At 43.1% G+C, this 16,352-nt stretch overlaps 1 protein-coding gene across 1 annotated transcript; it reads right to left on the bottom strand.

Moving 5' to 3' along the window:
* Positions 1 to 503: 503 nt before the first annotated feature.
* LOC121760007 (transcription factor bHLH137-like) lies at positions 504 to 2,933 on the bottom strand. The gene is made up of 8 exons (XM_042155607.1): positions 2,629 to 2,933; positions 2,416 to 2,538; positions 2,284 to 2,349; positions 2,074 to 2,142; positions 1,905 to 1,991; positions 1,691 to 1,807; positions 1,460 to 1,589; positions 504 to 925 (listed from the first exon to the last, which is right to left on the bottom strand). The coding sequence occupies exons 1-7, from the start codon at positions 2,809 to 2,811 to the stop codon at positions 1,497 to 1,499; spliced, it is 738 nt and encodes a 245-aa protein (XP_042011541.1). The 5' UTR covers positions 2,812 to 2,933; the 3' UTR covers positions 504 to 925; positions 1,460 to 1,496.
* Between the last annotated feature and the right edge of the window lie 13,419 nt (positions 2,934 to 16,352).

Genomic DNA, 16,352 nt, shown 5'->3' with positions numbered 1-16,352 from the left:
AAAAAACTGCAACAATTAAACTCCATGCAATCGCATAACGTTCAACGATACTTGTTTGGAGCTAATTTAACTAAAATCTTATATTTGTTTGAAACTAATTGATTCAACGATATCAAGTTTTCCTAATTGAGTTTATTTGATTTTATACTTACCTGATTACCCGACAACTATAATGAGACAAGCTTTGATTTCTACATGTAAATATTTATTTGTTTGGTAAAAGTATGAATTTACTTGATATAATTTGGCATATATTGATATCGGTATATACCGAAAATCATACCATATTTTCGGTATATACCTAAAATTACGGTATATACCGTATTTTCGGTTTACCCCGGTATATGAAAATTCATACCGTTACCGTACCGAAATAAATAGGTAAGGTATGATACCTTATCGAAAATTGCGGTATACCGAAAATTCGGTATTTTTGGTATTTTTTCGATACGGTAAGTGCGGTATTTCGGTATTTTTACTCAGCCCTAACAAGGACAAGAAAGTAAGTCACTGTAGAATTAACTGAATATGACCAAATGTCGGTAAAAATAAAATATATAGTGAATTACAATGCACTAATTTAAACTTTAAATTCACATCATCAATACATATATATTCTCAAAACATGGAGATTAATGCTATTTATTAATTAATCTTTTCCTTCTACATAATTTGTGCCTAAATTTACAAGCACTAGAAAATGTGCTTCCATATCTGAGAGTCAAATCTGATAAAGATGGAGTACTATAATCTGTCAATAGATTAGTTATATCCACCTATTTTTGAACCCCTTTTTTATGCTCATCAAATCTATCGAAGCAACTTGAATTTCCCCCCTCAGTTTCTTTAATTAGAAATATCATGAGCATTAGCTATCCTTTGCACTGTCTTCTTCCTCCATCAATATCAAATTATTTCAACATACCTGATAATGATTCATGGGAGACAAAGAAATTGTTGTTTATATGTTGGGTAAAATAAAGAAACTAAAATTTTAGCATGAATCAAGAAATATCAATTTATAAGTTAATTGGTTATAATTTGATTCATACACGTTTTTATGATTAACCACAACTAGCTTAGAAAATTAATATTGTAATATACATAAAACATGATTGTACGTACTATATGAAAACCATTATTTTATACTTCATATGTCCCACGTTACTTGAAGCACTCCTTTTTGGGTTTAATTAGTATCATTTTCTTTTGATTATGTTAATTAATCCGCAAACGATGTTGTTCATTAATAATAATTACCAATGGTAATTATTAATTAAACATGATTCTTTGAAAAGGTAATGCAAGCAGAGATCCATACCCAGTAGAATTAAAGACATTAATGAATGGGAAATTATAAAATCTTTCAAATCCATTGTATGCATTAAAATGGAGCATTTTTTAATTAATTAACATAATACTAATAAAAATATTTTTTAGACAGTGAATGAGTGCTAACCAGATGGTTGTAGGGCAGATGCTGGAATATATATTAATTAATGGAATGAAAACAGGCTGTTGTTGAATCCTAACTGAATGAAATTTTTTTGTCTATGCTCATCCACTTCCCACAAGCTCTGGCTGCTTCCCTGAAAATGATAAAGTATATTTTGTCCATCTTCCATTAAAATATAGGAGTAAATTTTATATACATATCTATGTAAAAAAATAAAGTTGATGTATAATTTACCTGTGGAAGTTGGGCTTGTTGAAACAAAATTGGATTTTCAACAAAATTAGTGTTATTGGCTGTTGTGGGACTGCATTCTTGCATGCTTGGCATTGGGGATGGCAAGTCACTAAGATCCTACATGCAAATTTAATTATCATATTTAGATTTTATTAGCAACAACTGTGACAAATAAAATCAATTTATGAATAAAGAAATAAACATGTATGTTTACCTGATTAGGCCTAGCCATGAATGATTCTAAGTCCACCCCAAAGTCATAGAACATGGGATTTACAGAAGCAAGCTTCATTGAGAGAAACTGCAGAAAATGAACTATTTAGCATGGTAATACATATATAAATTGAAAATAAAAATTTGAAAATAAATAAAAAAATATTCACCTCAACTTGATTTTGGAGGGATTGGACATAATTAATAATTTCATCCAACATGAGGGCCTTTCCAGTGACCTGTTTTGTGACACAAAACCACATGAGCTGCCACACAAAATACATCTAAACAAACAATATTATCCCAAACCAAATCAAAACTGGCCAATTATATTTATATATAATTGGGACAAATTAAATTATTGAAGTTGAAGAATTCACCTTGTCACAGCCAGGAACAAGAGTCTGTAGCAGTTTCATTCTCTCACTTATTCTCTCTCTCCTTACCTATAACACAACAAATAATAGTCATTTCACAAAGTAAAAAAGAAAAGTAAAAAAAAAGGTATATACCCTTTCAGCAAGACTGTGACTATCAGTAGCTTGGCCCCTCCTTGCCCTTACATGTATGTAGCCTTTCTTTTCTTCATCATCTTTTATTTTCTTCTGCTTCTTTCCCTTCACTTCTCTCTTGTCCTATATCACCACACCAACATTAATTAGCACTTATATATATAAAAAAAATTGGTGTGATTAATGTAAAGGAAAATAATACATATAAATAACCTTGGATTGAGCAGAATTTGGAGAAGAGTGAGGGTTGCATTTCCTCTTTTTATCCATGGTTTCTTGTTTATCAGTGACAATGGAGGAGGAATTGTTGTCTATGGTGGCATCAATGGTGGTGGAGATAGGGAGGAAGAGGGGGAAAGGGTGGTGGTGAAAGGAGGTTGAGGAAAAGGCTGCCATGTAATGTTTGGAATTGGAGCAAAGGAAATTGTGAGAAAGTGATGGGAGAGAGATTCTGCAGAATTGGGGTCTGATTTATTATGATGATGATGATTAGGATGGACTATGGAGGGAGAAAATAAACTTAGATTGATATATATATATATATATATATAATATCAGAATATTGTGGGTCTGTTTCTGATACAATGTCGAGAGGCCTCACTTATATTTATAACCTCTGGGGACCGGCCAGAAGAGAGAGAGATAATTTAACATCTCCATAGTACTACCCAATAGTCTTTTTTCTATTTTGATATATGTTTATAATTTTTTTTATTTTTATTTTTAGTAGTATCACAACCCATCATTTTTTGGTTCTCTCTTATTTTTATCTTTCTACTTTTTCCATCCACCAAAAATAGTCGGCACAAGTTTAAATGTGAAATCAATAAAGTAAGAAAGAGAAGAAGAAAAAGTTGATAAAGTATAAGAGAAAAAGAGAATATATGGATTGAATAATTTTAGAAAAACTTTCATTTTTGGGTGAAACTATTTCTTTTGAATAATCCAAAATAGAAAATAAATATGGCTATTTTTTTTGGGACCGAATGAGTACTATTTATCCACCTTACAATTGATAATATTTTAATCAATATTTTATTTTATTAGGTAAAATGGGTACTCCTATAATTTATTACTAATATTGAATCACCTAGCCAAAAATTTGAACTTTAAATTGGAGAAAAATCCTAAACCCTAAGAAACCAACTAAAATCCAACGAAGTGACTCGTCATTTCGTCATTTCGATCAAACATTTCCAAAATTGAAGAATTATTGTAAACAAAACATTAGTTTAAGATATTTTTGGAAAATATTGAAAATGGAGACACAAATTGTGATTAAAATTAAACATAATTGGTAGTACAAAACTTATTTAATGTTGTTAGTCATTATAAATAGAAGAATCATATGTAAATCAATGGACATGAAATGATCATTATTATCTCCCCCTCCATCATTTCCAGTTTGAAATCAAACAAAACATTCCCCCAATTGTTTCTTTAATATTTAATTATGGATTATTTCATTCATTGAACTTTCAATATTTTGGATCAAGAATCTACTAATATATTCATTTTAATTCATCACATTCTATATATCATTATATATGTATGTGAAATAATTTGATTGGGGGGCCATGGGTTAGACCGTAGATGAGTCAATGTGAGTAATCAGTTGGTCCAAATGTGATGAACAGTTGAATGTCAGTTTGCTTTTTTCATAACCTTTAATTCAATGAATCCGATTGAGGATTGTGCATACGATTCTTCTCTAATATTAATCATTACAACCAACAAAATTAAGCAACTATTCCCTCTCTTTTTTCGAAATATACACAAAAAATAATCATTTTAATAGAGTTTCGTTCTTCTTCTTTATTTTACTTTTTATAGTTGCATTTGTAAATATTCTCAATTAAAATTTGCTTCCTTTTTTTGTATAGAAGCAAAATGCTCAAATCGCCCACCAGCGCTAAAGCAAGAACACCCTATAAACATCCAAGAACAACGAGACCGGAGGCACCTGGACAAACCCAAGGCACGACGAAAGAAGTGGAAAAGAGGTAAACAACCAAGTGACAAAAAAAAAACATAAAGAAACAACCAATCATATTCCAATTAACAACCTGGACTCGCAAGTCCCCTAGATGAAGAGAACATACTCGTGAGGTACATACTTGCCATGGTCGACCCCATCTAAAATTGTGTTGCAACAAAATTCGACAAAGACAAAAGATCCATATTTAGACTCCCCTTCTTCCCCTTATGATTCTCGGGTCCTTGCCATTTTCTTATGCTTTTCAAATTTTCAATCATTTGTCTTGGTGGAAAGAGAAAGTTTGGGCTCTAGCCGCGTATCCTAATTTTAAAATTTTCTTATATATTGATAATTTTTTTTATTGTACAATCATTTTCGATTACTGGATTATGAATATTTGCGATGGATATAATGTCTCACTTGCTCGATGAGTGAAGAGCTCAGCTTGAATCTTCAATAAAGCGAAAAATTCCTATATCTTTTTCAATGCAGAATTTTTACTGCGAAAAAACTTCTTGATAAATTATGTTACTCAAATATAAACAAAAAAGCACAGGTAAACAAAAATAAAATAAAAGAATCACAATATAAGAATCACTCATAAAGGGGTAAAACAATCATAGCTAGGTAAAACTTTGCATGTAAAAACCCATGAACAGAAAAACCCTACGGCTCCATCTAAATTGCTCAGCATCTAGAACTAGCTAAGGACACACAATCTAATAGCATGTTTTTTTGATTAAATTATGCAAATATATGTAGTGGAAAAAGATGTCGCATGATTGGATGAGAATCTAGCTAGCTAGCTAGCTATGTAAAACTAGTTTATCCTCGGCCAATTATAAGCCAATTTCGATTCCTGTTTAGGTTGAATTAACATCATCAAAAAGCCATATAAAGACAAGAAATCAGATAAACTAAAATGATCATAAAGATATTAATTACTGATGGGGTGCGTACTAAACAAGCCCAACAGCAATGACGGCCCATCAGCCCAAAGCCCAAGGAAGAGTATGAGTTCGGCATTACCAAAGAGTTCGGCCTCAGCCTACAGCTCGGTAAAAGCCAACCTATCAAGCTCTGCTCTCAGGTCGGCATCAAGCTCTACTCTCAGATCGGCAACCAAAGCAGGAGTATGAGTTCGGCATTACCAAAGAGTTCGGCCTCAGCCTACAGCTCGGTAAAAGCCATCCTATCAAGCTCTGCTCTCAGGTCGGCATCAAGCTCTACTCTCAGATCGGCAACCAAAGCAGTTCGGTCTCAGTATTCGACCGAACAAGGAGTTAGTGGACCCATACAGGATGTCCAACACACCCACTACCACGTGGTGTCAACTCAGGCCACGATCGTAGGCCATGACCTACGCTACATCCACGATCTTAGGCCATGACCTACACGACATCCACGACTTAGGGTGGTGATGCAAGCCACGATCTTAGTTCAAGATATAAATAGAACTTAGATCAGATAGAAGAAGGTTAAGCTCTCTAGAGATAAAATAGCAAATAGCAAGTTTGTATTTGTAAGCTGTAGAAAACAGATCAAGCAATACAATCTTGCCCTCCCTTCTTCCCGTGGACGTAGATTTACTTCAGTAAATCGAACCACGTAAATTCTTTGTGTCGTAGTTTTCATTCTCTACCAGCAATTACTAACATCAGAAATTCGCGGATCCATCACTGGCGCCGTCTGTGGGAAACAGAGTACAAAATTTGTGATAAAGCGAATTTTTGATCCATTTTTTCCACCCAAAAAATGCATACCAGATCGCAGAGTACCCGCATTCCTGCCCGTGAGAACCAGGAGGAAGCCAATCCATCCCATAGGTCTGGAAAACAGCCTAGGGATAAATCCACCACCAGTTCTCATGGCGAAGGAACAGGCCGCTCCAAAAATCGTCCCACTGAGTCTTCCCAGCAGCCTGATTTGAATGAGGCTGTCAAGCTGTTCTTGGCTGAGAAGCAGGATGAGTTTTTAGCCTTCCTGCAAAAGAGCCAAGAGCCGAAGACGAAAACGGAGGATTCTCCTTCCTCATCCAGACATGAAAGTCACTACCGCAGTAGTGCCGTGTCTTCCAGGAAGAAGAATCCTCAACCCCGACATATTCCTATTCCTCCTCGGTACCGGAATCACAGGAGAACTCAATCTCCTCCATACCGACGAGATATCGGATTCGCCGTGTACGGAGCACTGAAGACTCCGTTCTCGGACGACATCACCCGAACTCCTCTACCACAGAACTACCGAACTCCGTCGATGACTTACGACGGGCTCGTGGACCCTCACGATTTCTTGGGGCGCTATCAGTATAACATGGCGAACCAGGGTCTCAACGAGGTCCACATGTGCAAGCTGTTTCCCGAGCTGCTCATCGGGAACGCGAGAAGGTGGTTCGATAGCCTCCCCCAGGGCAGCATCAGATCTTACCGAGATCTAATGGATGCCTTCCACAGGAGGTTCTTTCAGAAAGCGGAAGCCCGAATCACTTCGGCTCAGCTGCTTTCCATTCGTCAAGGTCGCGACGAAAAAATCAGCGACTTTATGACAAGATTCCACAAGGAATGCCTGCAAGTAGACGATCTCAACGATCTGCTTGTCATCTCGGCATTCCAAAATGGAATCCTGCCCGGAGCTCTCTACAGGAAGCTCGTTGAGTGCGGTCCGCAGACAGCTCAGGAAATGTGGGACATTGCGGACCAGTACTCCCGGGCCGATGAGGCAGACCGTCGCAAACGGTCGTTAGACAGCTCATCGTCCCGAGGAGACAGGAGGAAGCCCGATCATAGCGATCAGGGACATCCTCGCCGAACTCCTTTTGGCGATCAGGGACATCCTCGCCGAACTCCTTTTGGCGATCAGGGACATCCTCGCCGAACTCCTTTTGAAAGGATTCAAAGGACTCCGGTGCAAGACAGATTGGGACCCCGTCTCAATCCCGAGAAGCCGCCCGCTCAGCTTCGTACCGCTGAACAAGCCGAGAGCGGAAATTTTCGAACTACACTCTGACCTGTTCGAAAAGCCAAAGCGGATGACGAAATCTGCCGCGCGCCGACCCCAGGATAACAACTGCTCCTACCATCAAGACCACGGTCACGATACCGAGGAGTGCAGAAACTTGGCTGCAGGTATCGATGTTCTTGTGAGGGCAGGGACATTGAAAAAATACCAAAGCAAGCAGTCAAAGAAGAATAAGAAGCAGAGAGGTGCGAACTGAGCTCCTCAGGATCCGAAAAGGCAGCCGGATCCGAAGACGATGACGAGCCGCAATATGATGGAGTAATCCTGACTATTGACGCTCTCCCTGCCGGGAAGACCAAGTCGTCCCTGAAGTCAGAGCGCAGAGGCTCCAATCGAGAAGAGCCAACGCATAAAAGGCTGAAGCAGGACGAAGTGATTACGTTCTCGGAATGCTGATCCCGTCCCGGCCATCTCTCCTCACCAAGACGCCATTGTCATCCAAGCCGGAGTGGCAAACAAACTGATCCACAGGGTGTTTGTGGATACAGGAGCGTCAGTCAGCATTCTTTTTAAAGAGTGCTTCGACAAACTAGAAGTGGACCCAGCTCGGCTCAGCCCGGCTCCGCTTCCCCTGAAGAGCTTCGCCCAGGAGGACACCCGCCCTGAAGGTATTATCAGCCTTCCGATCACGGTGGGGAAAGCGCCCTACTAGCTCCAGTACGATGATTGAGTTTTTCGTGGTGAAAGCTCGGTCCCCGTACAACGTCATCCTGGGAAGAGACTGGCTCAACACAGTTCGGGCCAATTTGCTCCACTTATCACCTCACCATCAAGATCCCTACTAAAGGAGGGATAGGCGGTCATCCGAGGTGACCCAAAAGAGAGCAAAGGAATGTCTGCAATATTGCGCTTAGAAGTGCCGAGCAGTCAGATCGGCACCACCAAGCATAGCAATCACAGCAGCCGGAGTCAGAGGCAATGGACCGAAGTCATACCGGAGCCGAATTCGATGACAGTTCAGCTGTACGAAGACGATCCATCCAGAACGGTTAAGATCGGCTTCGCGGGAACGCCTCTACTTCGGGAACAAAACCATCCAGCTCCTCAAGGAGTACAAAGACGTCTTTGCATGGTCTCCGTTGGACATGACCGGAGTGCCCCCCGAGGTAATCACTCATCGTTTAAATATTGATCCTTCGGTCGGCCCGATAAAACAGAAGCAAAGACTCTTTGCGGCAGAACGAAGTCAAGTCATCCATGACGAAGTCCGTCAATTATTGAAGGCGGATGTGTTATTCGAAGTGAAGTATCCTTCGTGGGTGGCCAATCCTGTCATGATCAAGAAAAAGGAAGGAGGATGGCGGATGTGCATAGATTTCACCGATCTAAATAAGCACTGTCCCAAAGATTGCTTATCCCCTTCCGAACATAGATAAAAAAGTAGAAGCTCTGATAGGCTTTGAAATTTTTTGTTTTCTTGATCTATACAAAGGATACCATCAGGTTTTAATGGATGAGATTGACGCTTCAAAAACGGCCTTCATTACTGATTTCGGCATTTTCGCTTATAAAAAAGATGCCATTCGGTTTAAAGAATGCCGGAGCCACTTATCAAAGGATGGTAGACAAGCTTTTTCGGCACCTGATTGGAAAGGAGGTCGAAGTGTATGTTGACGATATAGGTCGTCAAGAGCAAAAGCCACCTCGGAAGTACGAGCACACCTCAAGTCCACTCTCAACGTGCTCAAGAAAGCCAACCTCAAAACTTAATCCCCCAAAAGTGTACTTTTGGTAGATTCGGGAAAGTTCTGGGTTGTTGGTTTCAAAAGACGGACTCAAGGCAAACCCTCCTCAAAAGTTCAAGTCGTTCAGAACATGGCAATGCCGAAGTCCATACATGACGTGCAAAGGCTAACCGGATGTCTAGCCGCACTGAGTCGATTCCTTCCCAAGCCAGCCGAACAAGCAACTGCCGTTCTTCAATGGTGTTGAAAAAGGCACCAAAGTTCGAGTGGGGAGCCGAGCAGAAAAAGGCCTTTGACGAGCTCAAAAGTTATCTAGCCGAGCTTCCTATTCTCTCTGCTCCAACCGAAGCCGAAGTAATATTCTTATACTTAGCGGCATCGGATCAAACCATCAGCGCGGTGCTTGTACGAGAAGAAGGCCTAAAGCAGCTTCCCATCTACTTTACAAGCCGAGCATTAAGAGGTCCAGAAACAGGTATCAACCTCTGGAAAAGATTGCTCTGGCATTAGTAAATGCAGCAAGGAGACTGCGGCCATACTTCTATGCTCACAAGGTATGCGTCTTAACTGATCTGCCACTTCGGCAAGTGTTGACCAAACCAGAAGCATCAGGCAGAATCGCCAAGTGGGCTATAGAGTTGGGAGAGCACACAATTGAATATCTACCTCGGAAAGCCATCAAGGGACAAGCCTTGGCAGATTTTCTTGCAGAAGCGGAAGTTCGATTCAAGCCAAGTCCTATTATTGCCGAACAGAAGAATTCTGCCAATTGCCGAACTAGCACAGCCCTTGGAATCCGAAGTAGAGCCGCCGGGACTTGCTTGGAGGCGGATTCGCTAGATGGAGCTTCAAACAAGATGGGAAGTGGAGCTGGTATTTTACTTGTCGCTCCCGACGGACACGAAGGGTAACCTACTCACTTCGTTTCCTATTCCCCACTACTAATAATGAAGCCGAGTACGAAGCCCTCCTGGCCGGACTCCAGTTAGCGCAAGTCTGCTCGTCAAATCCTCTCAAAGTCCATTGTGATTCACAAGTCATAGTAAATCACGTGTTGGGTACAAGTGAAGCTCGTGACGAGAGAATGAAAGAAGTATTTGGACAAAGCGCCAAAGCATCAGCCGAAGTTTCTCCTATTTTCGGATAATCCGCATTCCCAGAGCGGAAAATAGCCGAGCAGATAGCCTTAAGTAAGTTGGCCCTCAGATCCGAGCTCAAAGGCGGAATGGAAATTAATGCATCGAAGCATTGATGAAGCCGAGGTACATTCAGTATCCAGCTCGCACGAACTGGATGACGCCGATCTTGCAGTATCTGGATCAAGGACAATTGCCCCGAGGATAAGAGAGAGAAGCTCGGAAGATCACGTGCCGAGCTCTTCGGTACGAACTTCATGAAGGAGTCCTCTTTAGAAAGTCTTACCTCTCCAGCCGTTATTTTGCGGTGCGTAGGACCAGAAGAGACGGACTACATCCTCAGAGAAGTTCATGAAGGATCGTGCGGTAGCCACATCGGAAGCCAGAGCTTTAGCTAAAAAAGTTCTGAGATGGGGATATTATTGGCCAACCATGGTACAAGAGGCAGTTCAGCTCGTCAAGAAGTGTACGAAGTGCCAAATTCATGCAAATGTCCCAAGGATGCCGCAGACCGATCTATACACTATGCAAAGCCCTTGGCCTTTCATGCCATGGGGCATAGACATAGTGGGACCACTTCCTCAAGCTCCTCGGCAAATGAAATTCCTTATCGTTGCCGTGGACTACTTCACGAAGTGGGTGGAGGCTGAACCATTAGCTACGATAACGAGCTCAAAGGCATTGGACTTCGTCTGGAAGAACATAGTGTGCCGATTTGGCATACCCCACATCCTCATCTCGGATAATGGGACTCAGTTCACCGACAAGACGTTCAAGAATTGGTGCCAAGAGCTGAACATTCAACAGCGGTTCACTTCGGTCTCCCATCCCCAAGCAAACGACAAACGGAAGTAACGAACCGGATTCTGGTGAAAGGGTTAAAAGCTCGGTAGAACAAGCCAAAGGACAATGGGTAGAAAATCTCCCTCAAGTCCTATGGTCTACCGAACTACACCCAAACCTCCAACGGTGAAACTCCGTATAGTCTGGTGTACGGCACTGAAGCCGTAATTCCGGTGGAGATCGGCGTACCCAGTCCCCCGAACTCTAATTTCTCCTCAGAAATGAATGACGACGGACTGAGAGCAGAACTAGATCTCGCCGAAAGAAAGAAGAGAATTGGCGTGCATAAAAGCAGCCAAGTACAAGGAGCAAGTAGCCCCGGTATTATAAACCAAAGGGTGAAAAAGCTTCAATTTCAAGTGGGAGATCTCGTTCTTGAGAAACAACGAAGTAAGCCGAGCAGAAAAGCTGGGCAAACCTCGAACCACATGGGAGGGTCCATATCGGGTGTCAGAAGTCCTCGGCAAAGGGTCTTATAAATTGACTCACATGTCAGGAGAACAAGTACCCGAACATGGCACGTCTCCAACCTCAAGAAGTTCCACTTGTAAGAGACAAAAAGTCCGGTCAGTCCGTCTCGTGTCTAGTTCGGTCATAGGGGTATGTGTTCTTATTTGTTTGTTTTTTACTTGTACCTTTTACTTGTCGTTTTTTTTAAAAAAAAAGGGTTTAAAGTTTTTTTTCCTTCGTCCTTTTCATTTTTTTCTCTATGTGTTTTGTCTCTATGTGCTTGTCGTCTCTTACAAATGGTACAATGTATATCTGTTCTTTAAAGGACTGATCCCTTTTTAGATCGATTATTAAAGACTATTGTGAGTCCAAGCTTCTACGGAGGATATAGGACCACAATTCAGCTTAACAAGCAGTCGTCTGAAACGAACTGCAATAAGCCAACGATTGTGAGTCCAAGCTTCCAAAGGAGGATACAAAGGACCGCGATTCAGCTTAACAAGCACTTCGTCTGAAACGAACTGCAATAAGGGAAAGTCCGATCCACGCGATAAACCTCGCGAATTAGGACGACCAAGTTCGGTCAAAGAAGTTTACCTCATAAGACCGGGGACGACCATTGTCTAGTCAAAGAGGTTTACTGCATAAGACCACTTCGGTTAACAGGGAAAGTCCGATCCACGCGATAAAACTCGCCGGAATTAGGACAAGGAACGTTCGATCCCGGCGACAAAAATCGCCAATATAGAACAACCAAGTACCGGTCAAGATGTTATTTCATCAGACCAAAGACGAAGTCCGGTCTCAAAGATGTTTATTTTACATCAGATCAAAGCCGGAGATGTCCGCTGGCAAAGATGTTTATTTCATCAGACCAACGACGAGTCCGGTCAAATAGTTTATTTCATCAGATCAAAGACGAGGTCCGGTCAAGATGTTTATTTCCATCAGACCAAAGACGAGTCCGGTCAAAGATAATTTTGGTTTATTTCTCAGACCAAAGACGAGTCGGTCAAAGATGTTTCTTTCATCAGACCAAAGACGAGGTCGGTCAAAGATGTTTATTTCATCAGACCAAGGACCAAGTCCGGTCAAAGAAGTTTACTTCATTAAGACCAAGGCCCAAGTCCGGTCAAAGAAGTTTACTTCATAAGACAGAGGACGAGTACGATGAAATTTTTTCGCTAAGCTGTAAATACAGTGTTAGAAGCGAAAACAAAATTTCATTTTTCAATCTTGTTCGGCATACAACCTTAGCTACCCTACACAAATGGCGTTACGCTATTACAAAGGACTATTCTACTGTTCCAGGGTTGCTGTGAAGTTAAGCCACCTATCTGCAAAATCCTCTGGAAGCCGAGTTCGGTTGTTCCGAGCAGATGAAGAATAAGCAGGTCGACGAGATGCTATCCTCGACCCAACGCCTCTTCCCCGAGCCCGAGAAGTCCTAACACCTCGGCGATGAAGAGTCTCTGCAATAAGCATCTGCTGATCTTGCTCGCTCATAGTCACAACTCCTCGGCGAATTTCAGTCCGTCCCTGTCTTGACGATTCCGGTTGCTCCTGAGCCCGTTCTCGTCTTGACGTTTCCGGCTGTTCCGGAGTTCGTTGTTGGCTGGGAGTAGGATTTTGAACAAGGGAACCAGAGGTTTGATCTGGAGTGCGAGCATCTGTTGGCGCGATATGCCGAAGGAATCTTTCTATGGAGGGGCGCCGAGAAAGAACAATGTTGTACCGAGAAGCCCAACGCCGCAGTGATGTCACAACTTGTTGGCAAGCCGGGCTCTCCAGCACATTGTTCATACGGAGTACATGATATTCCTCCCACAGTTCGTCAACTCGACTCTGAACATCTGATATGGTCATTCCCCGCGCACACGGATGTAATCCTCATACGCAGTCCTCTCAGCAATGGCCGTATTCAGCTCGGCCTCCAGATCTTTCTTATCGGACTCTAAGTCCTTGATATCGGCCTCCAGCTTCACTAAACGAGCCAGAAGCTCGTCATTCTTCGTCTGATCGGCTATAGCTCTTCTCTCAGCTTCGTCCAAAGCCGAAGAGTACAGCCGTTTCCAGTGAAGTATCTCCATCTCCTTGGGTACAAAGCAGCTATATTAGTTCGGCGCTGTACCGAGCAGATAGTAAAATACAACAGGAATAAAGGCAAGTACGAAAAGCTATACGAAGACAAGTGTAGAGAATTTTCATTCACAAGGAAAATTTTACACTAGGGCTTCAAGGCCATTTTACAAGGAAGAAACTAGACTAAGAGAAGGGAGACGAAATCATACTCCGCCAGCTTCGTCTTCGGCTCCTCGGTCTGGTACAGCTTCTTTCTCCTGGGCTACCTCAGCCTCGGCCTCGCCTCCTGCCGGCCTCGCCTCCGCCTCCTGATCGGCTTCCTTCTCCGGATGCCCGGCCTGATCGACTTCGGCCTCCCGCTCCAGCGGCTCGGCCTCACCCTCTCCGTTGTAAGTCGAAGCGGGGTGAAACGGGTCCCACGGAGGCAAAGATAGCCTCCAGGTTCTCGTCCCGATCAGCTCGACAACTCCGGACTCGGTCTGCAGAAAGCAGGACCGAAGATGAAGCGAGCTCCTCAAGGAGCGGCAGATTCTGAAGCCGAGCCGCTATCTCTCGGCTGTACAGAGGCAGCACGACGTCGGCCCCCTGCTCGCCCTTATCGGCAATTAGCCTTACCAGACTACCGACAAAGGCCGAGAACTGGCTGCTCAAAAAGAGTTTCTCCGTGTAAAACACGGAGAGCCTCCCCTTGGGCAACCACGGCAGCAGCATCCCTCCGTTTCGTCTGCTCCGCTGGATGACGAGCTGGTTTTTGGCAAACTGAGCTTCATCCTGGGCCGAAATCCTAGCAGCTCTGGCCTTCTCAAAGTTAGCCTCAGCCTGTTCGGCCCGATGACAAGCAGCCGCCAACTTCCTCTGCATCTCAGCATAGTCATTGGACGCTTTGGAGAGTTCGACGGCGACGAGCTTGGAGAGCATATCGTTCCTCTGAAAATGAATAAAGAAAAAAGTCAACAAAGGGACCACAAAAAATACAGAAAGAAAAAAAGCAAGGCCAGAAAATCAAGAAGAGAATTCACCTCGGCGAAGTCCTGGGCCATAAAAACGGCTCACAGATATGTTCCGAAGGAGGCGCCAAGACCACGTCTTTCTCTGGCGCTCTCGGGGCTTCTGGGCCTTCCCCCTCCCTTTGCCGAAGTTGACTCCGGCTTCTTCGGATCCGAAGAGGTTTTTGGCTTTTCGGAGTCCTCTCGGCATCAGACGCCGAGCTGGTGGTTTTCGGCCTCTCCGGCTTGGACTCCGAAGATTTTCGGGTAGCCTTGTTCAGCATGTACACTGCCAAAAAGCAAGAAAGCAAGGTTAGTTTTCTTCGTTAAGCAGTAGTAGAACATAAAGGTAAAGAGAAATCCTCACCCTCGGCCTCTTCGTCCGAAGACGAGATGTCGAACACGACGTCGCCCTTGACGAGCTCAGACTCCGTGTATTGTTTCCTAACTATGGGAATCTTGTTGAGCTCGCCATCGAGCTCGGCCAATGGTTCTAACCGAGGATGAGGAATCACGGACTTCGGCCCTCTCCAGGGGAAGCCCGGAGCCGCTGTCCTATTATAAAAAAAGAAGCGGTTTTGCCATTTCGGCCACTTGTTTTGCAGAATGCCCTAAAAGGCTGTAAGGGGATCAAGTAAAACCAAGATCCCTTCCTTTTAAATTGGAAAAAATTAAGGATTGCCCGCAGAGACAGATCCTTATCTAACCTACGGAGTTCGGCAGCAAAAGCCGACAAGTGCCTCCAAGAATTCGGAGTCACCTGACCTAAAGGGAGTTGAAAAAAATCAAGAAGCTCTACAAAGGTGGGGGAAGAGGGAAACGAAGCCCGCATTCTAAGCAGGCTTCGTAAACGGTGGCATAACCCTCCGGCGGGTCGTTAGCCCTATGATCATCGTCGGGAACCACCGCCTCCCCCCAGGAAAAGAGTATTTTCGTAAGGGATATCACAGTATCCTTACTCAAGATACTGTGAAAATACTCTACGGTCTTCTCCCGGATTCTTTCCGGCTAGAAGACCCCTTACCCCCTTTTCTACCGCTACCAGACTCAGACGAAGAAGAAGCAGACATGGTTCTTACTCTTTGAAAGTTTGAAGAAATCCTGAGGAAATTTTTGAAAGCGGAAGGAAATTTTTCACGCAAAAGATAGAGAGTGCAGAAGAAGCCAATAGCAAAGGTGTTCAAATGATGAAAGAAAGGCGGTATTTATCAGATTTGGAAAAGATTTCAAATCATCGCACCGTTTCATATTCCACCTTTTCAGGATTCGACGGCCGGATTTTACTGTCGCATTTAATGCCGCATTTAATGCAGTCACGCGCAGGGCACGTCCCGACTTCAGCCTCCCCCGTACCCTTTTCCAGAATGCCGAAGTGACTCGCTTCGCCGAAGTGATTCACTTCGCTTTTCGGGGGGGGTAGTGATGGGGTGCGTACTAAACAAGCCCAACAGCAATGACGGCCATCAGCCCAAAGCCCAAGGAAGAGTATGAGTTCGGCATTACCAAAGAGTTCGGCCTCAGCCTACAGCTCGGTAAAAGCCAACCTATCAAGCTCTGCTCTCAGGTCGGCATCAAGCTCTACTCTCAGATCGGCAACCAAAGCAGGGAGGAGTATGAGTTCGGCATTACCAAAGAGTTCGGCCTCAGCCTACAGCTCGGAAAAGCCATCTATCAAGCTCTTGCTCTCAGGTCGGCATCAAGCTCTACTTCAGATCGGCAACCAAAGCAGTTCGGTCTCAGTATCGACCGAACAAGGAGA

Source organism: Salvia splendens, chromosome 13, assembly GCF_004379255.2.
Source record: "Salvia splendens isolate huo1 chromosome 13, SspV2, whole genome shotgun sequence".
In the NCBI taxonomy this organism is placed as follows: Eukaryota; Viridiplantae; Streptophyta; class Magnoliopsida; order Lamiales; family Lamiaceae; genus Salvia; species Salvia splendens.
Note: the sequence above shows the minus strand (reverse complement) of the source record. Positions and strands in the feature narration are given on the sequence as shown.

Bases quoted from the DNA above. Each gene is read 5' to 3' on its own strand.
- LOC121760007 (XM_042155607.1), bottom strand. From the start codon at position 2,811: ATGGCAGCCTTTTCCTCAACCTCCTTTCACCACCACCCTTTCCCCCTC. The intron at 2,143-2,283 runs GTGAATTCTTCA...GTCACAAAACAG, and splicing joins TTGTTCCTGGCTGTGACAAG to GTCACTGGAAAGGCCCTCAT. The intron at 1,590-1,690 runs GTAAATTATACA...TATCATTTTCAG, and splicing joins AACAAGCCCAACTTCCACAG to GGAAGCAGCCAGAGCTTGTG.